The sequence below is a fragment of the Octopus sinensis genome, linkage group LG1 (genome assembly GCF_006345805.1).
Source record: "Octopus sinensis linkage group LG1, ASM634580v1, whole genome shotgun sequence".
Lineage (NCBI taxonomy): Eukaryota > Metazoa > Mollusca > Cephalopoda > Octopoda > Octopodidae > Octopus > Octopus sinensis.
The window spans coordinates 191,530,152-191,552,751 of record NC_042997.1 but is presented as its reverse complement, the minus strand read 5'-3'; the positions used below and the strand labels follow the sequence as shown (position 1 = coordinate 191,552,751).

Genomic DNA, 22,600 nt, shown 5'->3' with positions numbered 1-22,600 from the left:
ACGAATTTAAGTCGATTATATCGACCCCAGTGCGTAACTGGTACTTAATTTATCGACCCCGAAAGGATGAAAGGCAAAGTCGACCTCGGCGGAATTTGAACTCGGAACGTAACGGTAGACGAAATACGGCTACGCATTTCGCCTGGCGTGCTAACAGTTCTGCCAGCTCGCCGCCTTCATGTGTCCCCTTCTATAGCTTGAGGTTGACCAAAGCCTTGTGAGTGAATTCAACAGACCGAAACTGAGTGAAGCTTGCTGTTTACCTGTTTGTATGCATGTGTGACTGTGTATATTTTTGTTTAGACATCATATGATGGTTGTAAATGAATGAGGTTGTTTGTTTCCAGTCTTGTGAAAAACAGGAGGAAAATATTATAGGTGAAAGTTGGTGGCTGTAGAAAATCTGCATCAACAAATCCCATTTGACCTGTCCAACCACAGAAAAGTGGACATTAAAATGATGATGTGTGTTCCTCGAGGCTAAATTTAGTCTCATTTGAAACCACAGGGTATGAACCAAGATCATGAGTTTTACTTACTGGTGGCCAGACAGCACTTTTTTCAGATGCATTTGAACCTAATTAATTGGCAACTAACAAAAGGTTAATACTGTTGAAATTGCCTTTTAAATTGCGTCGTATCGTTCATCTGAAATTTTATTTGAATAGATTTACTGATTAAATTATCCCCCAAACGATTTCCAAACATTTTCTCAAATGTTACTTCGAGATTGATTAAAGTACAGCCAATTATAAAATTTAAAATAAAATGGGTTTTTTTTTGTGTTTTTTTTTTTCTTTTCACCTTTTAGTCTTTTATATTCTCACTTACAGTTGGCCAGATTTTAATTACAGATTCTTTCCGTTTTCTGTATTAGATTATTTCTTCAAATTAGCTCTTTAAATTGAAAATAAGAGAAAAAAAAAAAAAAAAAAAAAAGCCAGGATTTCATGGTCCTCATGGAAAAAGAGGCCTAAGTAATAAATATCACCTTATGATATCAAAATTCAACTCATTAACTGGAGAAAAAAATTATGAAACATTGTATCAATTTTTTTTTTGTCCTGTATTTATGAATCATATTATTACTATAGTGCTAATATTAATGGACGATAATGTTTTAATTTATATTGGTATGATCGATATATGGCCCAATGTCTTTTGCTGGCACCAAAAGCATGTATTGGCATAGTTTATAATCTACTAAGATAGGCACCATATGACTGAATGGTCAAGAAGTTTATTTTGCAGTTATGAGGTCCCAGGTTCGATCCCACTGCATGGCATTTTGGGCAAATGCCATTTTTTATGGTCTCTGGTTGACCCATATTTTGTGAGTGAAATTGGGTAGACAGAAACAATAAAGAAACCCATAAGACAGATTGTATATATCTGTAATTCAAAGGTACAACTTTGTCACACACTGTTCACATTGATTCTTTTCTACTCTAGGCACAAAGCCCGAAATTTTATAACTGATAAAACCCTTAATGCTAGATTTAGAATTACAGAATATCTTCAGAGGTTTCATGATATAATTTTGTGTGTGTGTGTGTGTATGTGTGATATATCTGTGTTTTATTTAGGTTGGTAGACACAAACTTAGTTGTGTGGTTAAGAAGTTTGTTTTCCAACCACATGGTCTCAGGTTCAGTCTCACTGCATAACACCTTGGGTAAGTGCCTTCTACTATAGCTCTGGGTCATCCAAAGCCTTGTGAGTAGATTTGGTAGACAGAAAATGGAAGAAGTGTATTGTATGTGAACATACATGCATGCATACGTATTTATGGGTATGTTATGTTTGTGTGTACCCTTGTTTAGGCATTTGGTGACAATTGTCAGTGAGTATTATCGCCATAAAGTGAAGCTCTTTTTTCCAGGTCTGACCTTGGGAAAATGTTATCTTACCTGAAAATATGTGAGGATTGGTGACGGGAAGGGCATCTGGCTGTAGAAAATATGCCTCTACAAAATCACATCTGTCCTGTGTGAGCATAGAAAAGCAGACATTAAATGATCACACACGTACATATTTGTGACAGAGCATCAGGCTGTAGAAAATGCCTCAACAAAACCTCATCTGTCCTGTGTGAGCATGGGAAAATGGACATTAAATGATCACATGCACGTGCACAGACACACACACACACACATATTTGTTTTACAAAGTGAATTGTGTTAAGAAAATTTTCAGTTTCATAGTTTCATGTTTAGTACATCATGTGAATTAGTGGATCATGGCACAATGGTAGAAGAAAGAGAAATTAACATGTTTTTTTCAAACTGATCAAAATACGAATTGCAAAGGATTCTTTTTTGCTCAACTTAATGTATCATATGATTTGATGCAGATAGCAAGAGCATTGAATCTGTTCTGTGTCAAGTGAATGGAGGGCCAAAAGGAGTGATCTGTGAACAGTTTGGCTTCTCTTTAACCCTTTTATGTTTAAGCTGGCCATATCCGGCCCAAATATCCTTCATGTTTTACATTCAAACTGGCCATATCTAGCCCCTCACACCTAACCTACATTGACATTCTAAGATTAAACTATCACACCATTGAAACTTCAAAGCTATAAGATAATGTGATTAATTGAAAATAATTTGAGTGAAAAAAGTATTACATTTAACAGATTAATCTGAACACTAAAGGGTTAAAAATCCTGGAAATGGCTCACAGACTATCAAATTTCCAGACATACAAGTCAAATTTTTCAGACCAAAATTTACTGCCAAGAAAAGCTAGATTGAGTACTATGCCAAGATGACTTTGGAGGACCAAAAATTCCCTGTGAAATGCCACAGGATGACGTTTGAATGTTTACACTGTATGTTTATACTATATTCTATGTTGACTTGTGTGCCAGAAAATACAGTACTTATTTCTGGTTGGTTAAAATCCTCAATTGATTAAAATTCCTGATTGGTTAAAATAACTTTGTAATGAATGTGAACCAACACCTCAGCAGTTGAAATGGTGTCATCATTCTTTTTACTCTTTTTCAGATGTGAAAAACATATTACATAAAATCTAAATCTGTTTTATAAAGCTATTTAAAAATTTCTTAATGTTGTCGTTAATCTGCTTGAAATAGAAATATTATCGTTTTCTATTGAACATTTATCTGTTTGCTGCACTGTTACATTCAATAAATGCATTTCTCTCTTTAAAACTACACTATCTCTTAGTTTTAACTGCATGAAATAGCTATAAAAAAAAAAAAAAGCCCAGTGAATTTCATCTCCTATTTGCCTCGTAATAGGCATAAGCATGGCTGTGCTGTTGAAAACTTCACTTTGTAACCATGTGGTTTCAGGTTCAGTCCTACTGGGAAGAACCTTGAGCATGTGTTTTTTAATATAGCCCCAAGCTGACCAATGCCTCGTGGGTGGATTTACTAGACAAACTGTGTGGAAGCCCATCATTATATATATATGTGTGTGTGTGTGTATATATATATAATTTTTTGTCATATTTTGTTTCAGACTGTGGCCATGCTGGGGCATCACCTTGAAGTATTTCAGTCAATTGAATTATCCCCAGTTCTTCTTTTTAGCCTAGTATTTACTGTATTGGTCTCTTTTGCTAAACTACTAAGTTCCGGGGATCATAAGCACACCAGCTCAGTTGTCGAGCAGTGGTGGGGACAAATGCGTCATCACACACACACTCGTGTATACTAGGGTTATGACTTTTTGACTTTTTTGGAAGTAAACAATTCCTCTATCAAGTCGATGAACAATTTCGTATAAGTATGGAAAATAACCTTTATTGTAAGTTTTTTTAAGAAAGGTTACTCCCAACTGAAGAAATCTAACACCACTTTTGACCCTAATCATGCAAAATTCTAGGTGGGGTTTATAATGCCTACTCAAGTTTTTACCAAACTTGGTGTGCAGACTTGATGCAATGCCGAAATAGTATATCTCAAATTTTAGCTTTCAAGTTTAAGTAGTTCAGGAGTTACAGAGTTTATAATTTGTTACCACTTAGGCCCTACTTTAGGAAATATCCTTTTCTTCTCTTTTTTTATTTCTGTGATGCTAAAACCTCTGACTATCTTAACTGTTTTTCAGAATAGTAGGCTTATCCAACTAGAGTATCTAAAATAATATCTCATAAGAGAAGTGCTTGTGTCACTCAAAGAAACAAAAAAATCTGGATGAAGAATCTCGTGCAATTTCATGACTCACATAGGGAAAGAAGACCTGTTCCTCTAGAAAAGCACTCTTTGGAAAACAACTGCAGGATACCAACGAAACTTCAAATTGTCAGTAGCTACCTGTTCCTTGGAGATACCAACAAAGGAAATTTCAAAAGAAGTAACTTTTTTATGGTAAAAGAAATTAAATTAAATGTGCAAGCAAAAATAGAAGTGCTGAATACCTACAATAAATGTGTGATTCAAGGAAAATATAATTCATTAAAAGGAATTTTTGACATCGCAAAGGAAAACGGTGAATGGCTGTGCAGTGAGGATAGAAAGTTATATTATCTTCAAATTGAAAGCAAGGGACAGGTTAGGTATGCAACTGGAAAGGCAGCTAGTTCTGAAACTATCCATCCACCCAAAAGAATAAAAGTGTCCTTAATGCCAACTTCAACCAGAGCAACTCCAGTGTCATCGCCAACATCTAAAGCAGAGACTTAAAGTGAATATCAAGAGTCTGAAAAATCAGAGGAAAAATTCACAAAAACAAGGAGGAAGTATAGTAAAAACTGGAACTGCAACCAAGTTAGTGATATCTTCCAAGCTATCAACCCAAAAAGCAACAACAGTTTGTTGACAGTTATCCCTAGATGGAATCAATGTCGAGACTCCTTCCCAATTTGGTATTTACAGATCAACTATCAAAGAAGCTGTTAAACTAAAAAAGAAAATGAAGAAAACATTTTATTTAGAAAACTGGTCATTGCATTTTGATGGTAAATGTATTGATGACCAAGAATAACAAAGTGCTAGTTTTAAAGAATGAGCTGGGAGAAGTTAAGTTAGAAACACTCCAATTATCAAACAGAAGAGCTGATACTGTTGTGAAAGGAATAACAGCTGTTTAGATGAATCCAATTTTTGGAACTATGTAAAGATGACTGTTGCTGATACGAGTATGAACATAGGGAAAAGAAATGGCATTGTCATTCAGTTGCAAAAACTGTTTACACAAAAGGGTTTGAAAGAACTGCAATTTATTAGTTTCAGTCATTTGACTGTGGCCATGTTGGAGCACCACCTTAAGCCGAAGAAATCGCCCCCCAGGACTTATTTTTTGTAAGCCTGGTACTTATTCTATCGCCCTCTTTTGCTGAACCACTAAGTTACAGGGACATAAACACACCAGCATCGGTTGTCAAGCGATGTTGAGGGACAAACACAGATACACAAACACACACACACACACACACACACACACACACATATATATATATATATATATATATATATATATATATATTTATATATATATATATACACACACCACACACACACATATATATACACACACATATATACGACGGGCTTCTTTCAGTTTCTGTCTACCAAATCCACTCACAAGGCTTTGGTCGGCCTGAGGCTATAGTAGAAGCCACTTGTCCAAGGTGCCACGCAGTGGAACTGAACCCGGAACCATGTGGTTGGTAAGCAGATTGCCACCAGAGATGAAACTCAGAACCTTTCAATACCCACATATTGGGTATTTTTACTGCAGAAATCAGATGTAGTCCTTCATAATTTCATTACCTTAAACAGTTTTATATATCACTTGAGGAACGTCATGTCTGGAACTTTTTTCTGTTGTTGAGTTATGTTAAGTTTATTGAAGCAATATGACTTGCAGAGAATACCAGTTCTACTTTTTGGTAGTTTTAACATCATTACTGAAGTAACCATGAAATTTTATTTCACAGTTTAAGGTCTTCAGTAAATATTTTGAAATTAATTTTCTTAAAAATTACACTGGGATTGCTCAACCTGTTGGAAATGGCAGCTAAATCTCCTTCAAATTACACCCAACCATCCTTAGACACACTGGATGTCAAACATGGTAAACACATATATATAGCTATGGTGCGACCTCACCTGGAATTTGCATCACCGGTCTGGAACCCCTATCTTGCCCAGGATATTAATCGTCTGGAAGCCGTTCAGTGACGTGCAATCAAGAGAATACCCTCCATCAGGCATTTGCCATATTCTGAACGCCTAACTTCCCTGGGCATGGATGCATTGAAACTCCGACGTCTGGCAGCTGACTTGGCAGACACCCATAAAATTATTAACCATCTTACCAACAATAACTCTGAGCACCTTTTCAAACTCCACCTGTCTAACACCCATGGACATGTTTACAAAGTCAGAAAACAGCACAGCTCCCATGACTTTCGGAAACATATTTTCATGCTAAGAGTTGTTGAAGCATGGAACAAACTGCCGGCATCAGTTGTTAGTTGTCGGAGCACTGCATCCTTCAAAACTTCCATGCTTCCTGAGATTCGCCAACACTACACCTGATTTCCTCCCCTCCATACACATGCAAGCATGTATCTGACCAATACACTGTTCACTTTCCAGACATTTGTACATTACTGCATATGCTTTATATGCACTTTTGACAAGTTGTATTGCACCTGAGCACTGTATACAATAATTTCATTATTTATTACTATACTTATTTTTTATCATATCTGCTTGATCAAGTATGACTTGGGGGCTAAACAGTAGCTACAACAACTGTATTTAACAATGAATTTCAGAAATAAAGTCCATTATATATGAAATATGATGACAGGTTTTCTTCCAGTGATAAGTTTAACAGCTGGTATCAAATGAAGTTTTCTGACAGTAAATGTGGTGGATATAGAACAATATAAAAATAATTTAATGTATTACTAGTGAAATAGATATGATGTCTTCTAGGTGCATTGATTCAATTGAATGATATAAGAATGGCCCTGAGAAGATTGTGAGAAGATATTAGCACTGCAGTATTTTGAAGTGAATGATTTGAGGGAATTGAGTAAGGAAGCACAAAAGCTGATGATATAATTGGTGAGAGGAAGAGAGAGAAGTAGGTCAAAGTGAAATCATATAACTGACAGAAAATTAATCTTAGGTTAGCATAAAATGATGCAGCTCTGGTTAATACAGTCAGCATTGACAATATTAATAATTATATGTGTGATTGTATTCATGTTATTGTGTATCTGCGGATTGCCACCAGAGATGAAACCCAGAACCTTTCAATACCCACAAAGCTTATTCTACAACTGTGTTCTTTGTAGTAGTAGTACTTCTTCCTTTGTCTACTACCTTTCTTATGTTCAAATCACACACACACACTAATTTAATGTCCATTCTTGCATGGGTCAGATGGAATTTGTTGGGGCAGATTTTCTACACCTGAGGGCCTTTCCTGTTACTAACGCACACCTCTTCCTAAGTGAGATATTTTCCCCATGACATGTTTTTGTGGAAGACTGGAAACAAAGGACACTGCATGTATGACAGTGACACTCATAACTGTTGTGCAATGTCAAAATAAGGACACACACAAAATGCAAGCTTATAGCTGAAGACACTTGCTTAAGGTGCCCATGCAGTAGGACTGAATGTGAATGTATATGCCATAAATACTTTGTGAAATTAGGTTGTTTGAAAAAACAAATTGATGGTTGATATGAATGCAATAATAAATTGCAGTTTGCCATTGCAAATAATGGCATTCTTAGTAGCCGTTTATTCACTATTAAAACCTAAATGCAAACAGAAGGTTTGCATTTAGTTTGTATAATATTTGTTAATTTATAAAATGCACACACACACAGTATAGTGGTTGATGTTAGGAAGAGCATCAAAGGCGGCAAGCTGGCAGAAACGTTAGCACGTCGGGCGAAATGCTTAGCGGTATTTCGTCTGTCTTTACGTTCTGAGTTCAAATTCCGCCAAGGTTGACTTTGCCTTTCATCCTTTCGGGGTTGATTAAATAAGTACCAGTTACGCATTGGAGTCGATATAATCGACTTAATCCGTTTGTCTGTCCTTGTTTGTCCCCCTCTGTGTGTAAATAAATTACTGTGGGCAGTAAAGAAATAAGTTAGGAAGAGCATCTGGCTATAGAGACCAGGCCAAAGCAGACACTGAAGCATAATGCAGTCTTAGGGCCCATTGGATCCTGTCAAACCATCCAACCCATACCAACATGGAACATGGGCATTAAATAATAATGATAATGACAATAATTTGCACCTGCATACATAGACATGTATAGCTCTTATTTTGTGTATACACAGGTATTCATAGCATTATATATGCAACGTGTATATATATATATATATGGAAAATTATTGATAAAGACAGCTGTTTTCAACTTCCTTCTTATTGTAAACAGTTTATGAAAATGTTTTATTTTTATTACATTTTATTTTATATTATTTTGTAATCTTATTTCACACAGTAATTAATTAAAGGTCGTTATACATGTTGTTTTCTATATGGTTCTTTAATTTTTCCTTCTCCCTCAGTTACGTCAAGAAAAAGTTGAATTGGAACAGACTCTGGAGAAGGAGCAGGAGTATCAAGTAAATAAATTAATGAGAAAAATTGAAAAATTAGAAGCTGACACTTTAGCTAAACAAGCTACACTAGAGCAGGTAAGTGTTTATTATCTTTACATGGCCAGTTTCTAGGTTGTTTATTGATAAACTCCAGGCCTAAGTAGCTCAGACTTTTTTTGATAGGAGGATTGTAAAGTGAACTTTAAGCCTACCAACTGGGTTGTTGTTGTTGTTGTTATAAGTGTAGTAACGAAGCAACTTACTTGGTAAACTTCATAATTAAGGTATGGCGAACTGTTTGTTTTTATGTTTAAAACTGCTGATTATTTGTATAAATGTTTATATTATGTTGTTTAATGTTTATAAAAAGTCGTTTTGACATCCAACATTTCGAATTCTTTATCCCTTTTCTTTCATTACCACATTTCTTTAAAAACAAAAACAAAAAAAAATAGATACAGTTTTTTTCAATTAATTTTGAAAATAATCAAGAACGAGAATTTAGTAAAATAATCCACTTTCTCAATATAAATCTTTTAAACCTAACTTAAAAGGAAAGGCTTTTTTTTAAAACAGAAAAAGACTTATAATTATATCAAAGAATGAGAGGCAGTCTTGGACAGATTGGTATTAAAATGTTATGAAATATATGCCAGTTGTATGGAATTATGATCAGTAAAACTTTTGTTGAAGCATATAATATTCAGGTTACTAATTCTGCTTATAGAGTTTTCATATTTTTTATTATAGCCTATCTTGCTCTACCTCTTGTCAGAACTACCCAGCAGGTTAGAAAGCTGCTTCATTGTAACAATCTGTGAACCCAAACTTAATCCCCCCCACCCACCAAAAGTATATTTGTTCAAACTCAGTGCCTAAAGGAGAGACAGGCAGACACACAGACAGAGGGGTTTTATATAAGCCCAAATATTCTCATACTTGAAAATGTCTGTTTATTGTAGGATAGAAACCTTATGTTAAGGTGGCGAGCTGGCAGAAACGTTAGTACGCCGGGCGAATGCTTAGCGGTATTTCGTCTGCCTCTACGTTCTGAGTTCAAATTCCGCCGAGGTCGACTTTGCCTTTCATCCTTTTGGGGTCGATTAAATAAGTACCAGTTACGCACTGGGATTGATATAATTGACTTAATCCGTTTGTCTGTTTTTGTTTGTCCCCTCTATGTGTAGCCCCTTGTGGGCAGTAAAGAAATAAGAAACCTTATGTTAAATATAAAAATGATTAAACAATAATTAAGATGTGCCAGGTGGTAGAATGTAAAGAATCTGTAGTGCTACCCACAAAAATAGTTTACTTGTTAAGTAATTAATGAGTATACTCAGCTTCCACTACATGTCAACGAGAACTGGTATTAAGACACATTAAATTTATCTTTGTCACATGATTGAAGGCACTGGCGTGGTTGTATGGCATGATGCTTGTTTCCCAACCGTATGGTACAGGGTTCAGTCCCGCTATGCGGGACCTTGGACAAGTGTCTTCTACTATAGCTTTGAACTGACCAAAGCCTTGTGAGTGTATTTGGTAGGCAGAGACTGAAAGAAGCCTATTGTGTGTGTGTGTGTTTATGTTGGTGTTGTCTCCTGCCACTGCTAGACACCTGGTGTTGGTTTGTGTACATCCCTGTTACATAGCAGTTTGGCAAAAGAGTTCTGGTGAAACAACCAGCAAACTAAAGAAAAAAAAGGAAAATTCAGGGTGTTGATTGTTCAACTAAAACCATTCATGGTGGTGCCCCAGCGTGGCCTCAGCCATTCATTGAAACAAGTAAAAGACAAAGATAAAAGACAGAGATACGAATACTCAAGTACTTGTTTTTCTAGAATTTTCCATTGAGTAAATAGTTGTTAAAACACACACTCACAATTATTTCAGTCATTGGACTGTGGCCATGTTGGAGCACTATTTGGAAGGGTTTAGCTGAACAAATCAACCCCAGTACATATTTTTAAGTCTACCTATTCTACTGATCTCATTTACCAAACCAATACAAATTATCAAGCAGTTATGGGGAGGTCAAAGCACACACACAATGGGCTTCCTCTCAGTTTCCATTTACTGAATCTACTCACAAGGAATTGGTTGGCTCAGGGCTATAGTAAAAGACTTACTCCTGGGTACTATGCCATGAGACTGAACCCAATACCTCATGGTTATAAAGTGAGCTCCTTAACCCCACAGCCATGCCTGCCCCTATGGACAGAAATAGAATACAATGTCCAATACAGTGAACAGAGGGGAGGAAAATGTATTCAAATTAAATTTTAAGGCCACAAGAAACGTGAATCAATTCCTTGTAGTCTTTGGAATCAAGAAGATTATATTTATCCGCCTATATATTCTACCTTCACTATATTTTGTTTATCATAGGGAACAAGTCAGTTACTAAAGTGGTATTTCATTTTATCAGCCCCGATAAGATAAAAGGGAAAAATTGGCCTCAGCAGGATTTGAACTCAGGTTGTAAAAAGAGCCTGAAGAAATGCTGCTAGGCATTTTGTTCAACATGCTAACAACATTGTGCCAGCTCACTGCTTTAACTGGTAAACTACATTATCATTATTGGATAGAAACACTCCAAAAGTATGATACCACAGGTGGAACTGGAAGATCTATAGAATTATATCAATGATTTAAGCCTTTAGCATTCAAATTTCTTTGTCAAATGTGATGCTTATTTATTCACATTGTTTTGAATTATGCATGCAATATCTTGTAGCTTCAAGATTTCAATGATGCGATTGTATATTTTTACAATGACATTGAAGGGTAGGTGTGAGATGTCAGATCTGGCTGGTTTGAACACAAAACATGTAGACTATTTGGGTGGGATATGGTTGGTTTAAATGTTAAAGGGTTAACCCCTTTAGTGTTCAGATTAGCCTGACAAATGTAATGTTTATTTATTCAAAATGCTTTGAATCTATCGCGAATTATCTCATAACTTCAAAATTTCAATGTGGTGTTTACTTTTAGAATGACACTGTAGGGTTGGTGTGAGAAGCCAGATCTAGCCAGTTTGAAGGAAAAACAGATAGAATATTTGGGCCAGATATGCTAAAGGGTTAAATAAATGCATCTCCTTTTTCTTTCTTTACTTGTTTCCACCATAATCCCAAATTGGCAAAGCTGTTAGTGTTAAAATACTGCCTAGGGTTTGTTCTGGCTCTTCATTTTCTTAGTTCAAATCCCATTGTGGTAAACTTTGCCCTTCATCTTTCCAGGGGTCAGTAAGATAACATACTAGTCAAGTATTGCGATTGATTTAATCAGCAAACCACGCCTCCCAAGTTTGTGGCCCTATGTCTATATTAAAAATTGTTATTAGTACAGCTTCACCAAGCATATGACAAAATTTTTTGAGCTAATTTCCCCTTAATTAGGGAAGAGGTCTTATTTAAGGTTTCCTCCCTATTTAAGCACCTGTGCTGAAGCCATGTAAAATACACTCGTGTCAATGCCATGTAAAAAGCACCTATATTGGTGCCACATAAAATGGCACCTGTGCCATGTAAAAGCTACCCAGTCACCCTGTAAAGTTATTGGCATTAGGAAGGGCATCCTGGGCAACTCTCTGGCTGACCAGCTCTTGTCAAATGGATGTTAAATGATGGTGATAATTATCAGAATGACTTCACTAAGAATATGATAAAATTTTTTTAGTTCCCTTTCCCTTAATTATGGAAGAAATCTTACATAAGGTTTCTTTCCTAATTTAAAAAAAAATTCCACTTTTTGAGAGCATTTTCTGTTGTAATTTAAATAATGTAGGTAATTACAGTTTGCATAAAAACTTGTTTACTTTGAGATATCAGAGAATTAGATATTTAATCTCAGTTCTCAATATTATGTTTCCCACCTGTTCATTTTTAACATTGCAAAATGCCAAAGATAGTTATAAATCTGTGTTTGAAATATTACAAAAATGAAGTTAATGGAATACATCTATACTAAAAATTTACACTGATAGTAAAAATTTATCTATGAGTTGACAACTGCTTATTATCAGGTTTAGATATCCAATCTTCTCTCTCTATCCTGTAATGTTAGTGTTGTTTACCAGTAAACACCTTCTCTGATAAACACAGCACACTGAAGGTGGATAGTTTTTGTAGGCTTCAAAGAATCGCTTAGGAAAATGTATATAGATATATATGTAGTTTTTACTGATTCCCAAAGCTATCTTACTTTTTTACTAGTTTCAGTCATTGAACTGTGAACATGTTGGGGCACCTGTTCGATATGTTTCAGTATTCCATAATAAAACTTAAATGGTAAAAGTTGTCATACAGTGAGTGCATATATTCCTTTGATATATATATATATATATATATACTCATCATCATTGTTTAATGTCCGTTTTCCATGCTGCATGGAAGCAGTTGTATCCATAAAGAATTTTATTTGCAGAGAGCAGAAATTGAAAGAAGATATATGAGATGGACGTGTGTATGTGTGTGTGCATGCTTGTGTGTGTGTGCATGCTTGTGCGTGTGTATGTGAGAAAGAGAGATAGAGTTACAATAGTTGATTCATAGAAAAGAATATGGGAAATATTTGAAATGCAAATATGTGAATGAAAATTAAGTTCAGACCTCTACATAGTAGCTTGACCTGATAGAAATAACAGCCAAATCTCCCTCAAAACACCCTACTGTCTTAATCCGACAATTCTGCCTATTATGTAGTTTGAATGAGAAACTGTAACTAAAGATTAAGATTATTAACCCCACAAAGAGGTGAAAGAAGAGAGACAGCATAGCGAAAGTTTTGGCTGACTGTCATCCTGTACTCCCCTTGTTTCTAGTGAAATGGTATATGCCGGCTGTGTGAGTAGCTGATTATTTAAATGGTGAAAGAAACAGGGGAATTCCATTAGAAAAATTTTTAATCGATTTTCTCGGTAACTATGGGGGCTAGGAAAAAATACAAACAGCATTCCAATCTATGGACCCGTCTCCACATCTCTGCCATTTTTCACACGAATCCACCCAGCCATTTCACTGTGAACCTCAAGACAAGAAAGAATACAACTATCGCCCATGTCCAATTTATATTATATATACATATATATATATATATATATATATATATATAATATATATATATATATATATATATCCATCCAAGTGTGTGCGTATAAAACATTGCCAGTGTTGGTGCCACAAGAAAAACATCCAGTCCACTCTGTAAAGTGGTTGGCATTAGGAAGGGCAGCCAGCCATGAAAACCATACCAAAACAAAACAGTCAAGCTAGGTACAGTCTTCTGGCTTACCAACTCCTGGCAAACTGTCCAACCTATACCAGCATGGAAGACAGATGTTAAATGATGATGATTATATATATATATATATATATATATATATATATATATATATATATATATATCATCATCATCATCATCGTTTAATGTCCGTTTTCCATGCTAGCATGGGTCAGAAGGTTCAACTGGGGTCTGGGAAGTCAGGAGGCTGCTCCAGGCCCAGTCTGATCTGGCAGTGTTTCTACAGCTGGATGCCCTTCCTAACGCCAACCACTCCGAGAGTGTAGTGGGTGCTTTTTATGTGCCACCTGCACAGGTGCCAGGCGAGGCTGGCAAACGGCCACGATTGGATGGTGCTTTTTACGTGCCACCGGTGTGGAGGCCAGTCGGGGCGGCGCTGGCAACGGCCACGTTTGGACGGTTCTCTTACATGCCACCGGCACTGGTATCTCATATATATATATATACACACACACACACACACTTATCCATCTCAATCTTAGTGCTTATTTGTAAGTCTGTTATTTATTCCATAACTCTCATTTAACCAAATTGTTAAGTTATAGGGATGTAAACAAACCAAACACTTGTTGTCAAGAAGTGAGACACACACACAAACATGCCTATATACACACACACACACACGCATGCACATACACTTATACATAGGTGCAGGTATGGCTGTATAATTGAGAAGTTTACTCTTGAATCGTGTTCTCAAGTTCAGTCTCGTTGTGCAGCTCCTTAGGCAAGTGTCTTCTACTATGGCCCCTAGTCAACCAAAGCCTTGTGAGTAGATTTCACAGGTGAAAGTTGAAAGAAGCTTTTTGTGTGTATGTATGTGTGTGTATGTTTGTGAATTCCCTTGTCTTGATATCTTGTGTTGGTTGTAAATGTCCATCACTTTCATTGTAAGTGATGTTTGTTTCCATTCTTCTTTGAAAAAAATGTTTGAAAATATTGGGTCGTCTGGAAAGTTCATGCCGATTTATAGTAGCTTACCTTTCGACTTATTTTCGAACATGGTTGAGTCCATAAAATAGGATTTGACTACAACTCCATTTAGAGCAGAGTTTAAGCTATCTTTTCGTGGAAGAAGGTTTATGTTCCTATAACCTGTGTTAATTCTGTATCCCTTTAAAATGGAAGATAAGAAAGTTCATTTTCGGCACTTGATGCTTTGGGAACTAGACAAAAATTGCTGCAGCTCGGCTGGGATGTGTTACCCCACCCTCCATATTCACCAGATATTGCTCCTTCGGATTTCCACTAATTCAGGTCGCTGCAGAATAGTCTTAATGGTAAAAATTTCAATTCCTTGGATGACGTAAAAAGATACCTTGATGAATTCTTTGCCATGAAACCCCCTCAATTCTGGGAAGAGGGTATTTTCAAGTTAAAGGAAAGATGGAGATGCATTGTGCAACAAAATGGTTCATATTTGGTTGATTAAAAATGTAATGGCAAGTATTTATTGACCTTTTTCTTTCCTTTAAAAATCGGCACGAACTTTCCGGACAACCCAATATTACCTTTGGATATTACCCTTTATCCAGTATGATTTGACTCAGTGCTCTGTTTGAACTCATCAACAGATTAAACTTTGATTGTGTTGTGCTGGATGCTGGTTGGTTATTGTGGAAGTGATGCATTAAGCTGCTCCTTGTCTGTTAACTTATACTCTGTCGGCTTTGAATAATATATTTTTTTGTAGAGAGACTGAAAATCTGCTGTTCAAATGACCGTCTAAGCATCAGTTTTCTTCTCCCTATTAAATGCAAGTCTACTTAATGAATAAATAATTCAGAGATGCCATCTACGTGAACAGCAGTAAAGTTAGGTTGATACATATTGGAAGAGGCATTAAAAGTGAATTGGAAATAATTATGGGGTGAGAGGGAAGTGGGGAAACACAGTCATATTAGTCACTATCTGATATTCTATATTTTGGTCAATCTTCATCATGTTGTCGAAATAAATATGCTAACAGCTTAACTATTTATCATCTGTTTTCTATGCTAACAAGGGAGTCACTACATTGTTGCATGATTAGCTAGAAATAACAGCTGAATTTTCTTCAAAGTATCACCCAGTGTTAATAAAAGGATACATAAGACATGGTAGTCCTCATATACCAAATAGTTAGATTGTCATGGTTGGAAGAACTTCAATTGTAGATCTGCTACATCAGTACTAGGACTGATGACCCTAGTATTAAATAACAACAATGTACAGCCTTGTAGATAGTTTGGAGACATTTTTCATCACTTCAGTAAATAGTGACAAGGGGGTCACTACATGGTTGCATGATTAGCTAGAAATAACAGCTAAGTTTTTTTTCAACGTATCACCCAGTGTTAATAAAAAGATGCATAAGACATAGTAGTCCTCACATACCAAATGGTTAGATCATCATGGTTGGAAGAGCTTCAATCGTAGGTCTGCTACATCAGTACTAGGACTGATGACTCTAGTATTAAATAACAACAATATACAACCTTGTAGATAATTTGGAGACCTTTTTCTTCACTTCTTCAGGAAATAGTGACAACTATGTATCACCAATGAAGTCAGAATAACATTGAAATATGCCTAACATTTTTTCCCTCCTAACATGTCAAAATAAAAAAAAAAAGTGAAAATATTGTGCAGCAGAAGTGAGGGAGTCTTTTGTTTTAACAATTGGATGCCCCTCTTTACTGTTGATAAACTGGAGCTTTCAATGTTATGTGCCTAGTTAACAGATTAACATCTTAATGCAATTAGATATTAATCTATGACCATGTGGTCAGCTGTAAAGCTCTTTTACCTCTCAGCCATTTCTAAACATAATTCCCCCCCCCCTCCCCACAAGATGCTTGCTGATCAACTCTTCTAATTTCTTATTCTTTTAGTTGCGCCGAGAAAAAGTCGAATTGGAAAATGCTCTTGAACAGGAACAAGAATCACTTGTGAACAGGCTGTGGAAACGGATGGATAAATTAGAAGCAGAGAAAAGGTAACTCAAATTTTGGTTATATAGTTATTGTCTGTCTGTCTGTCTGTCTATCTCTCTCTCTCTCACTCAGTAAATTAACATTATTATTATTACTGAACAAAAATGGTAGAAATGTTGAGAAAATTTGAATATGATGGATATGAATGTTCTGGTTTTGTTGATATTCCCCCATTGTGTTTATTGAAACATTCAGCCATTAGCATTTCTCTATTTGAAAAGAATTCTGATAGTAGCCATGGCAAACGGAACAAAGTTTGCTATGGAAGTGGCTAAATCTGATTGACTGGGCTTTGAATATACAGAAGAATATGTGAAGGATGATCATGCATCATCTATTCCACATTCAATTGTAAAACAGATATAAAGCTGTATATGTGAGTATGCATTGTATATAGTGTATATAAGGCATTATTGTTTTTTAAAATTAGCTTAGTTGTTAGTACCGTAAATCCTCAAGTATAGTCCGCCCTTGAGTATAATACGCAGGGGATTTTTAGGGGGTTGTACCTCTGAAAAACCTAAACCTTGTGTATAATACGCACCCCTTCTCTAACTTGAGTCAAGGAGGGCTATATAACGTCCTTGCTTTGTAAAAATGTATATGGTAACGTCCTTTATTATTATTGTATATATAACGTAATGCAAACGTGTAGCCTTTTTGTGCATTTTGTTTGCAGAAAATACAGAAATAACAGTAATAACGTTTAATAAATGTTGCTTACTGCAAGTTATGGATGATTTAAGTTATTTTTGCGCCCGACATCACAAAATGCATCTGAATAAACATTGCCGGACAGCAAATAGAGACTCAGACATTGCTTAGAAAATAATTTTCATTTTTAACCTTGTATATAGTACGCATTAGGGATTTTGACCTTTACATTTTGGGAAAAATGTGCGGATTATACTTGAGGATTTATGGTATATGCCTTCTTTGCTGCACCCACTTCTCATACTTTAATCCTCACCTCACAGCATAAAGTTGTTGGCATTTGAGGTTTTGTAGACTTATAAGCTGCATGATGATCTGGTTTGTGCCAGTGGAAGATAAAAAGTATCCAAGTGGTTGCTTTTAGGAAAGGTATCCAGTTATAGAAACAACTTTTTTTTTTATGTCACCAGCACTAGTAAAGTTGCCATGCAGCTTGTAACCCAAAGTGATGGGAGATGAAGGGTTAGAGTATGAGAAGTAGGGGCAGAGCAGGTTCTTGTTATATAGGAACCTGGGCTGGAATTAAAATTCAGGTGAGAGTATTTAGGTGCTTCTGCTAATGTTCCTCTGAGTTTCTGCCAGCTTTGTTTTTGATGGAGGTGGTGGTGAGGCTGTCTATGCAAGGAATTCCCAAAGGTAAATCTATTAGAAAATTATGAGAAACATCTACTACTAGAAATGTAACTGGTTATTGTTATATAGGTTACTCACATTTAGAAGAGAGGGTGAGACACCTCATCCTGTCCATTCACCCAGCCCAAGCTTCTATATTACTCATCTGTTCTCACCATCACCCCATGTCTCTCAAGGGTGTACTTGGTGACCCTGTTGGTGCTGGTGCCACATAAAAAACTACTTACCACACAGCCACTCCTGCGCCTAGTTGATATTTTTCTTTTTACCTTGGAAAAAATTATTATTATTATTTTTGGTTAATTCTTGAAACAATGAGTATCGTTTAAAGAAAAAAAGTTTGAGAGCATTCTAAATCAGCAGGCATACATAGGCACAGGTGTGGCTGTGTGGTTCTTGGTTCAGTCCCACTGCATGGCACTTTGGGCAAGTGTCTTCTGTTATAGCCTCAGACCAACAAAAGCTTTGTGAGTGAATTTGGTAGAGGGAAGCTGAATGAAATCTGTTGTGCATGTATGTAAACACATGTGTGTCTCTTTATGTCTGTGTTTTGCACCCAACTCCCCAGCACTTGGCAACTGGTGTTGGTGCGTTTATGTGCCTGTACTTTAGTGGTTCAGCAAAAGAAGTCAATAGAATAAGTACTGGGTTTGACTCATTTGGCTAAAAATTCAAGGCAGTGCCCCAGCATGGTCGCAGTCTGATGTCTGAAACAAGTAAAAGCTAGAAGATAAAATACATAATGAATTTTGACAGCAGTACTTCGATCATTTATTGATTTTTTTTGTAACCTTCCCTGTTCTCTTCTGCTTCTTGTGTATATATATGTATGTGTGTGTATATGTTTGTGTGTCTGTGTTTGCCCCCACAACATCGCTTGACAACCGATGCTGGTATGTTTACGTACCCGTAACTTAGCAGTTCAGCAAAAGAGACTGATAGAATAAGTACTAGGTTTACAAAGAATAAGTCCTGGGGTCGATTTGCTCGACTAAAAGGCGGTGCTCCAGCATGGCCGCAGTCAAATGACTGAAACGAGTAAAAGAGTAACTACGTAAGGTGTATCATCATTACTTCCCTGCTCTCTTCTGCTTCTCTCTACCTTTCCTTAAAGTAGGCACCGTTGGTCACCTGTCACTCCCTACATCCACCCATCCATATTAGACTGAAGGGTATAATATTAGAAAAACAAAATAGCTGTGAAGTAACAGCAGCAAGGAATGGATGTGCTATTTTCTGTAGTGGCTCACCTGGGTTGGAATTGAAATTCAGGTGAGAGTATTTAGATGCTTCTGCTAATGTTCCTCTAAGTTTCTGCCAGCTTTATTTTTGATGGAAGTGGAGGTTGGGGGCTGTCCATGCAAGGAATTCCCAAAGGAAAATCTATTAAAAAATTGTGAGAAACATCTTCTACTACTAGAAGAAATGTACCTGGAGATAATTAAAACAAATATAGACCAAAGGAAGTTCTGAAGGAAATAGTTGGGGCTGAACTGATGGAACTAAGGAAAACGAAGCTGGCAGAATGAAACAACAAATGGTAGAGGCCTGCTGTGCTTTAAGTATTATGTAAAAGTAGATATAAAATGTTTCTATAAAATTGTTGTGTCGCTTAGCTTCACTTGCTTGTAATTTGGTAAACATTGTTACGGAAAATGGATGGTATAGATGTGAGGAAAAAAAAAATGTAAGAGTGGCCTTGAATACTCATTAAAATTGAAGCAAGCATGAAAACAATTGCTGTTAAATGAGTTGAGGCTAAACGTTTGTAAAGCAATTAATATTGTTATCTCATTTGATTTGTAGCAGCCTCCTATTTATAGAGAATGGGAAATGAGTAGCTAAAACATTCATATGTTCCTATATCTACTGTTTGTTTTTAATTCTTAGTTGTATTTATTTCATTAACTCTTTAGCAATGAAGCTGGCCATATCCAGCCCCAAATATTCTACCTGTTTTATGTTCAAACCAAATCTGGCCTCTCACACCTTCTACAATACGAATGGAAATTGTAGCTATGACACTTGTGCTGGTGGCACGTAAAAAAGCACCATCCAAATGTGGATGATGCCAGCGCTGCCTAACTGGCACCTGTGTAGGTGACACGTAGGGAGCACCAACCGATCGTGGCCATTTGCCAGCCTCCTCTGGTCCCTGTGCCAGTATAACGTAAAAAGCATCCACTACACTCACAGAGTGGTTGGTGTTAGGAAGGCATCCAACCATAGAAACACTGCCAGATCAGACTGGAGCCTGGTGCAGCCTCCTGGCTTCTCAGACCCCGGTTGAACCGTCCAACCCATGCTAGCATGGAAAACAGACGTTAAACACTGATGATCATCATCATTGAAATCTCAAAGCTATGAGACAGTGCATGATTAATTCAAAATGATGTGAATAAATATGCATTGCTTTTGGCAGAGTAATGTGAATGCTAAGGGGTTTAAACACTTTTGTGACTGAAAGAAATAATACTGCCTCTGTGTTTCAGTTAATTTTGAAAATAATCAAGATTTTGGGAGGAGTGTTTATTATTAATCTTAAGGTGGGAAGCTGGCTAAATCATTATCACACGTGAGAAAATGCCCAGAGGCCTTTCTGCCCACCTTTTATGTTCCAAGTTCAAATGCCATCAAGGGTGACTTTACTGTTCATCCTTTTAGGATCAGTAAAATAAGGTGCCAGTTGAGTGCTGAGAGCAATGCAATTGACTTCACCTCCCTTCAAAATTGCTAGTATTGTGCTAACATTTCAAGCAATTATTACTTTTGTTATTAAACTGATATTCCTACACAATTATGATATGAGGTTTTAATGAATTCTTTAAAACACAAAATTCTGTATCATATAACTAAAGGCAGTTTTGAACAGTTTGGAATTCAAAGGGTGAAGCTGCTTATAATGGCTTCTAGCTTAAGAGTTCAGCTTCAGTCTATAATTTGAACAGCTGGGATCTGGTTGACTGACTTTTGTATGTCACACACTAATTGAAAGCAATGTCTTCAGCAGTGTTCCTTTTAGACTAATGGATTACAGCTGGATTGCAAAGTGATTCTACAGTCACTGCTCGGAGGTGGCGTGTTTTGACATCATGTTTAGTAGTTTCAAAGTTATTGTAGTAGTAATATTTTACCTATAATCCCTCCACTCATGGACTGCGGTTTCACCATTACAGTATTTTTCTATCTTGGTTTAGTCATTGGACTATTGTCATGCTGAGGTGTTTAGTCAAAGAAATTGGCACTAGTACTTTTTTTTAATTAAAAATCTGGAACTTATTTTATCAGTCTCTTCGCTTGGACTGCTACAACAGGAACATAAGTTGGTTGTTAAGCAGTGGGGAGGCATTCACAAAAACTAAAATGCATGTGCACATATATACATCTCTCCATCTCTCTCATGGACAACTGCTGGTCTTCTTAAACAACCTTTCCCAGACTTGTGCCTTGGAGGGGAACTTTCTAGGTGCAATCCCATGGTCATTCATGACCAAAATGGGTCTTAACCCTTTTTAAACTTTTTAAAACACAAAGCCAATATTTTGGAGTTGACTACCTTACAAGTATTTGTGTTTATATTCTTAGTTAAAATCTCACCAAGATTGACTTTGATTTTCATCCTTGATGAAGGTCCTTAAAATAAGCACAGTCAGTTACATGGGTCACTTTAATCAGCTTAATCCCTCATCAGTAATACATGGCTTTTTTGTGTCTCTCTGGGAATTCATTATCATTATTAATAAATACTATTATTCAAGTAAGTTGTTGTGAAAGATATTTATTTAATATTTCACTTAGGTATTGTGAGACCAATAACCTGATGTAGAACTCAATATACGTTTATTTCAGAACAAAGTGTTAGCTGAGTATAGAGCAATAATAAGAAAGAGAGATGTCAAGTTATTCAGGCACTCAACAATGAGTCCATTGCGTCTTGTAGCAGAAACAACTGTAAGCTAATGAAGTGCATAAGATATTCATTTATTCCTTGCTCATCTCTTTTTCTTATCACCACTCTATACTGAGCCAACACTTCATTCTTAAGCATACATATCTTGATATCTATTTATTTTGAACTTCCTCAATTCTAGCAGCTTAAACAGTTTTACAATATTACTATTTCAGAATGTTACAAGCGAAACTTGATCAGCCTGTGTCCTCTCCTCCTTCCCCACGTGATATGAATAACGGAGATACTGCACAGAACCTTGCCCAGCACATAGAACACCTCCGAGCTGAGGTATCTCGCTTGAAGCAGCAATTACAAGCAGCTCAAACAGAACGTACGTATCATTTCTTACCTCTTGCCTGTGATTAATGTTGTTGTTGTTGTTGTTGTTAGTAATATTCCTTTGTACTATAGGCACAAGGCCTGAAATATTGTGGGAGGATGGCATGTCAGTTATATCGACCCCAGT

The 22,600-nt window shown here is 36.4% G+C and overlaps 1 protein-coding gene across 4 annotated transcripts in view; it reads left to right on the top strand.

Moving 5' to 3' along the window:
• The window catches only part of LOC115218200 (coiled-coil domain-containing protein 6), a 191,333-nt gene that overhangs the window by 141,965 nt on the left and 26,768 nt on the right, over positions 1 to 22,600 (top strand). For all 4 annotated transcript variants that reach the window (XM_029787947.2, XM_029787949.2, XM_029787948.2 and 1 more), the window contains exons 3-5: positions 8,524 to 8,652; positions 16,734 to 16,837; positions 22,308 to 22,465. In XM_029787947.2, the coding sequence (XP_029643807.1) occupies positions 8,524 to 8,652; positions 16,734 to 16,837; positions 22,308 to 22,465 (391 nt within the window). The remainder of the gene's footprint in view (positions 1 to 8,523; positions 8,653 to 16,733; positions 16,838 to 22,307; positions 22,466 to 22,600) is intronic.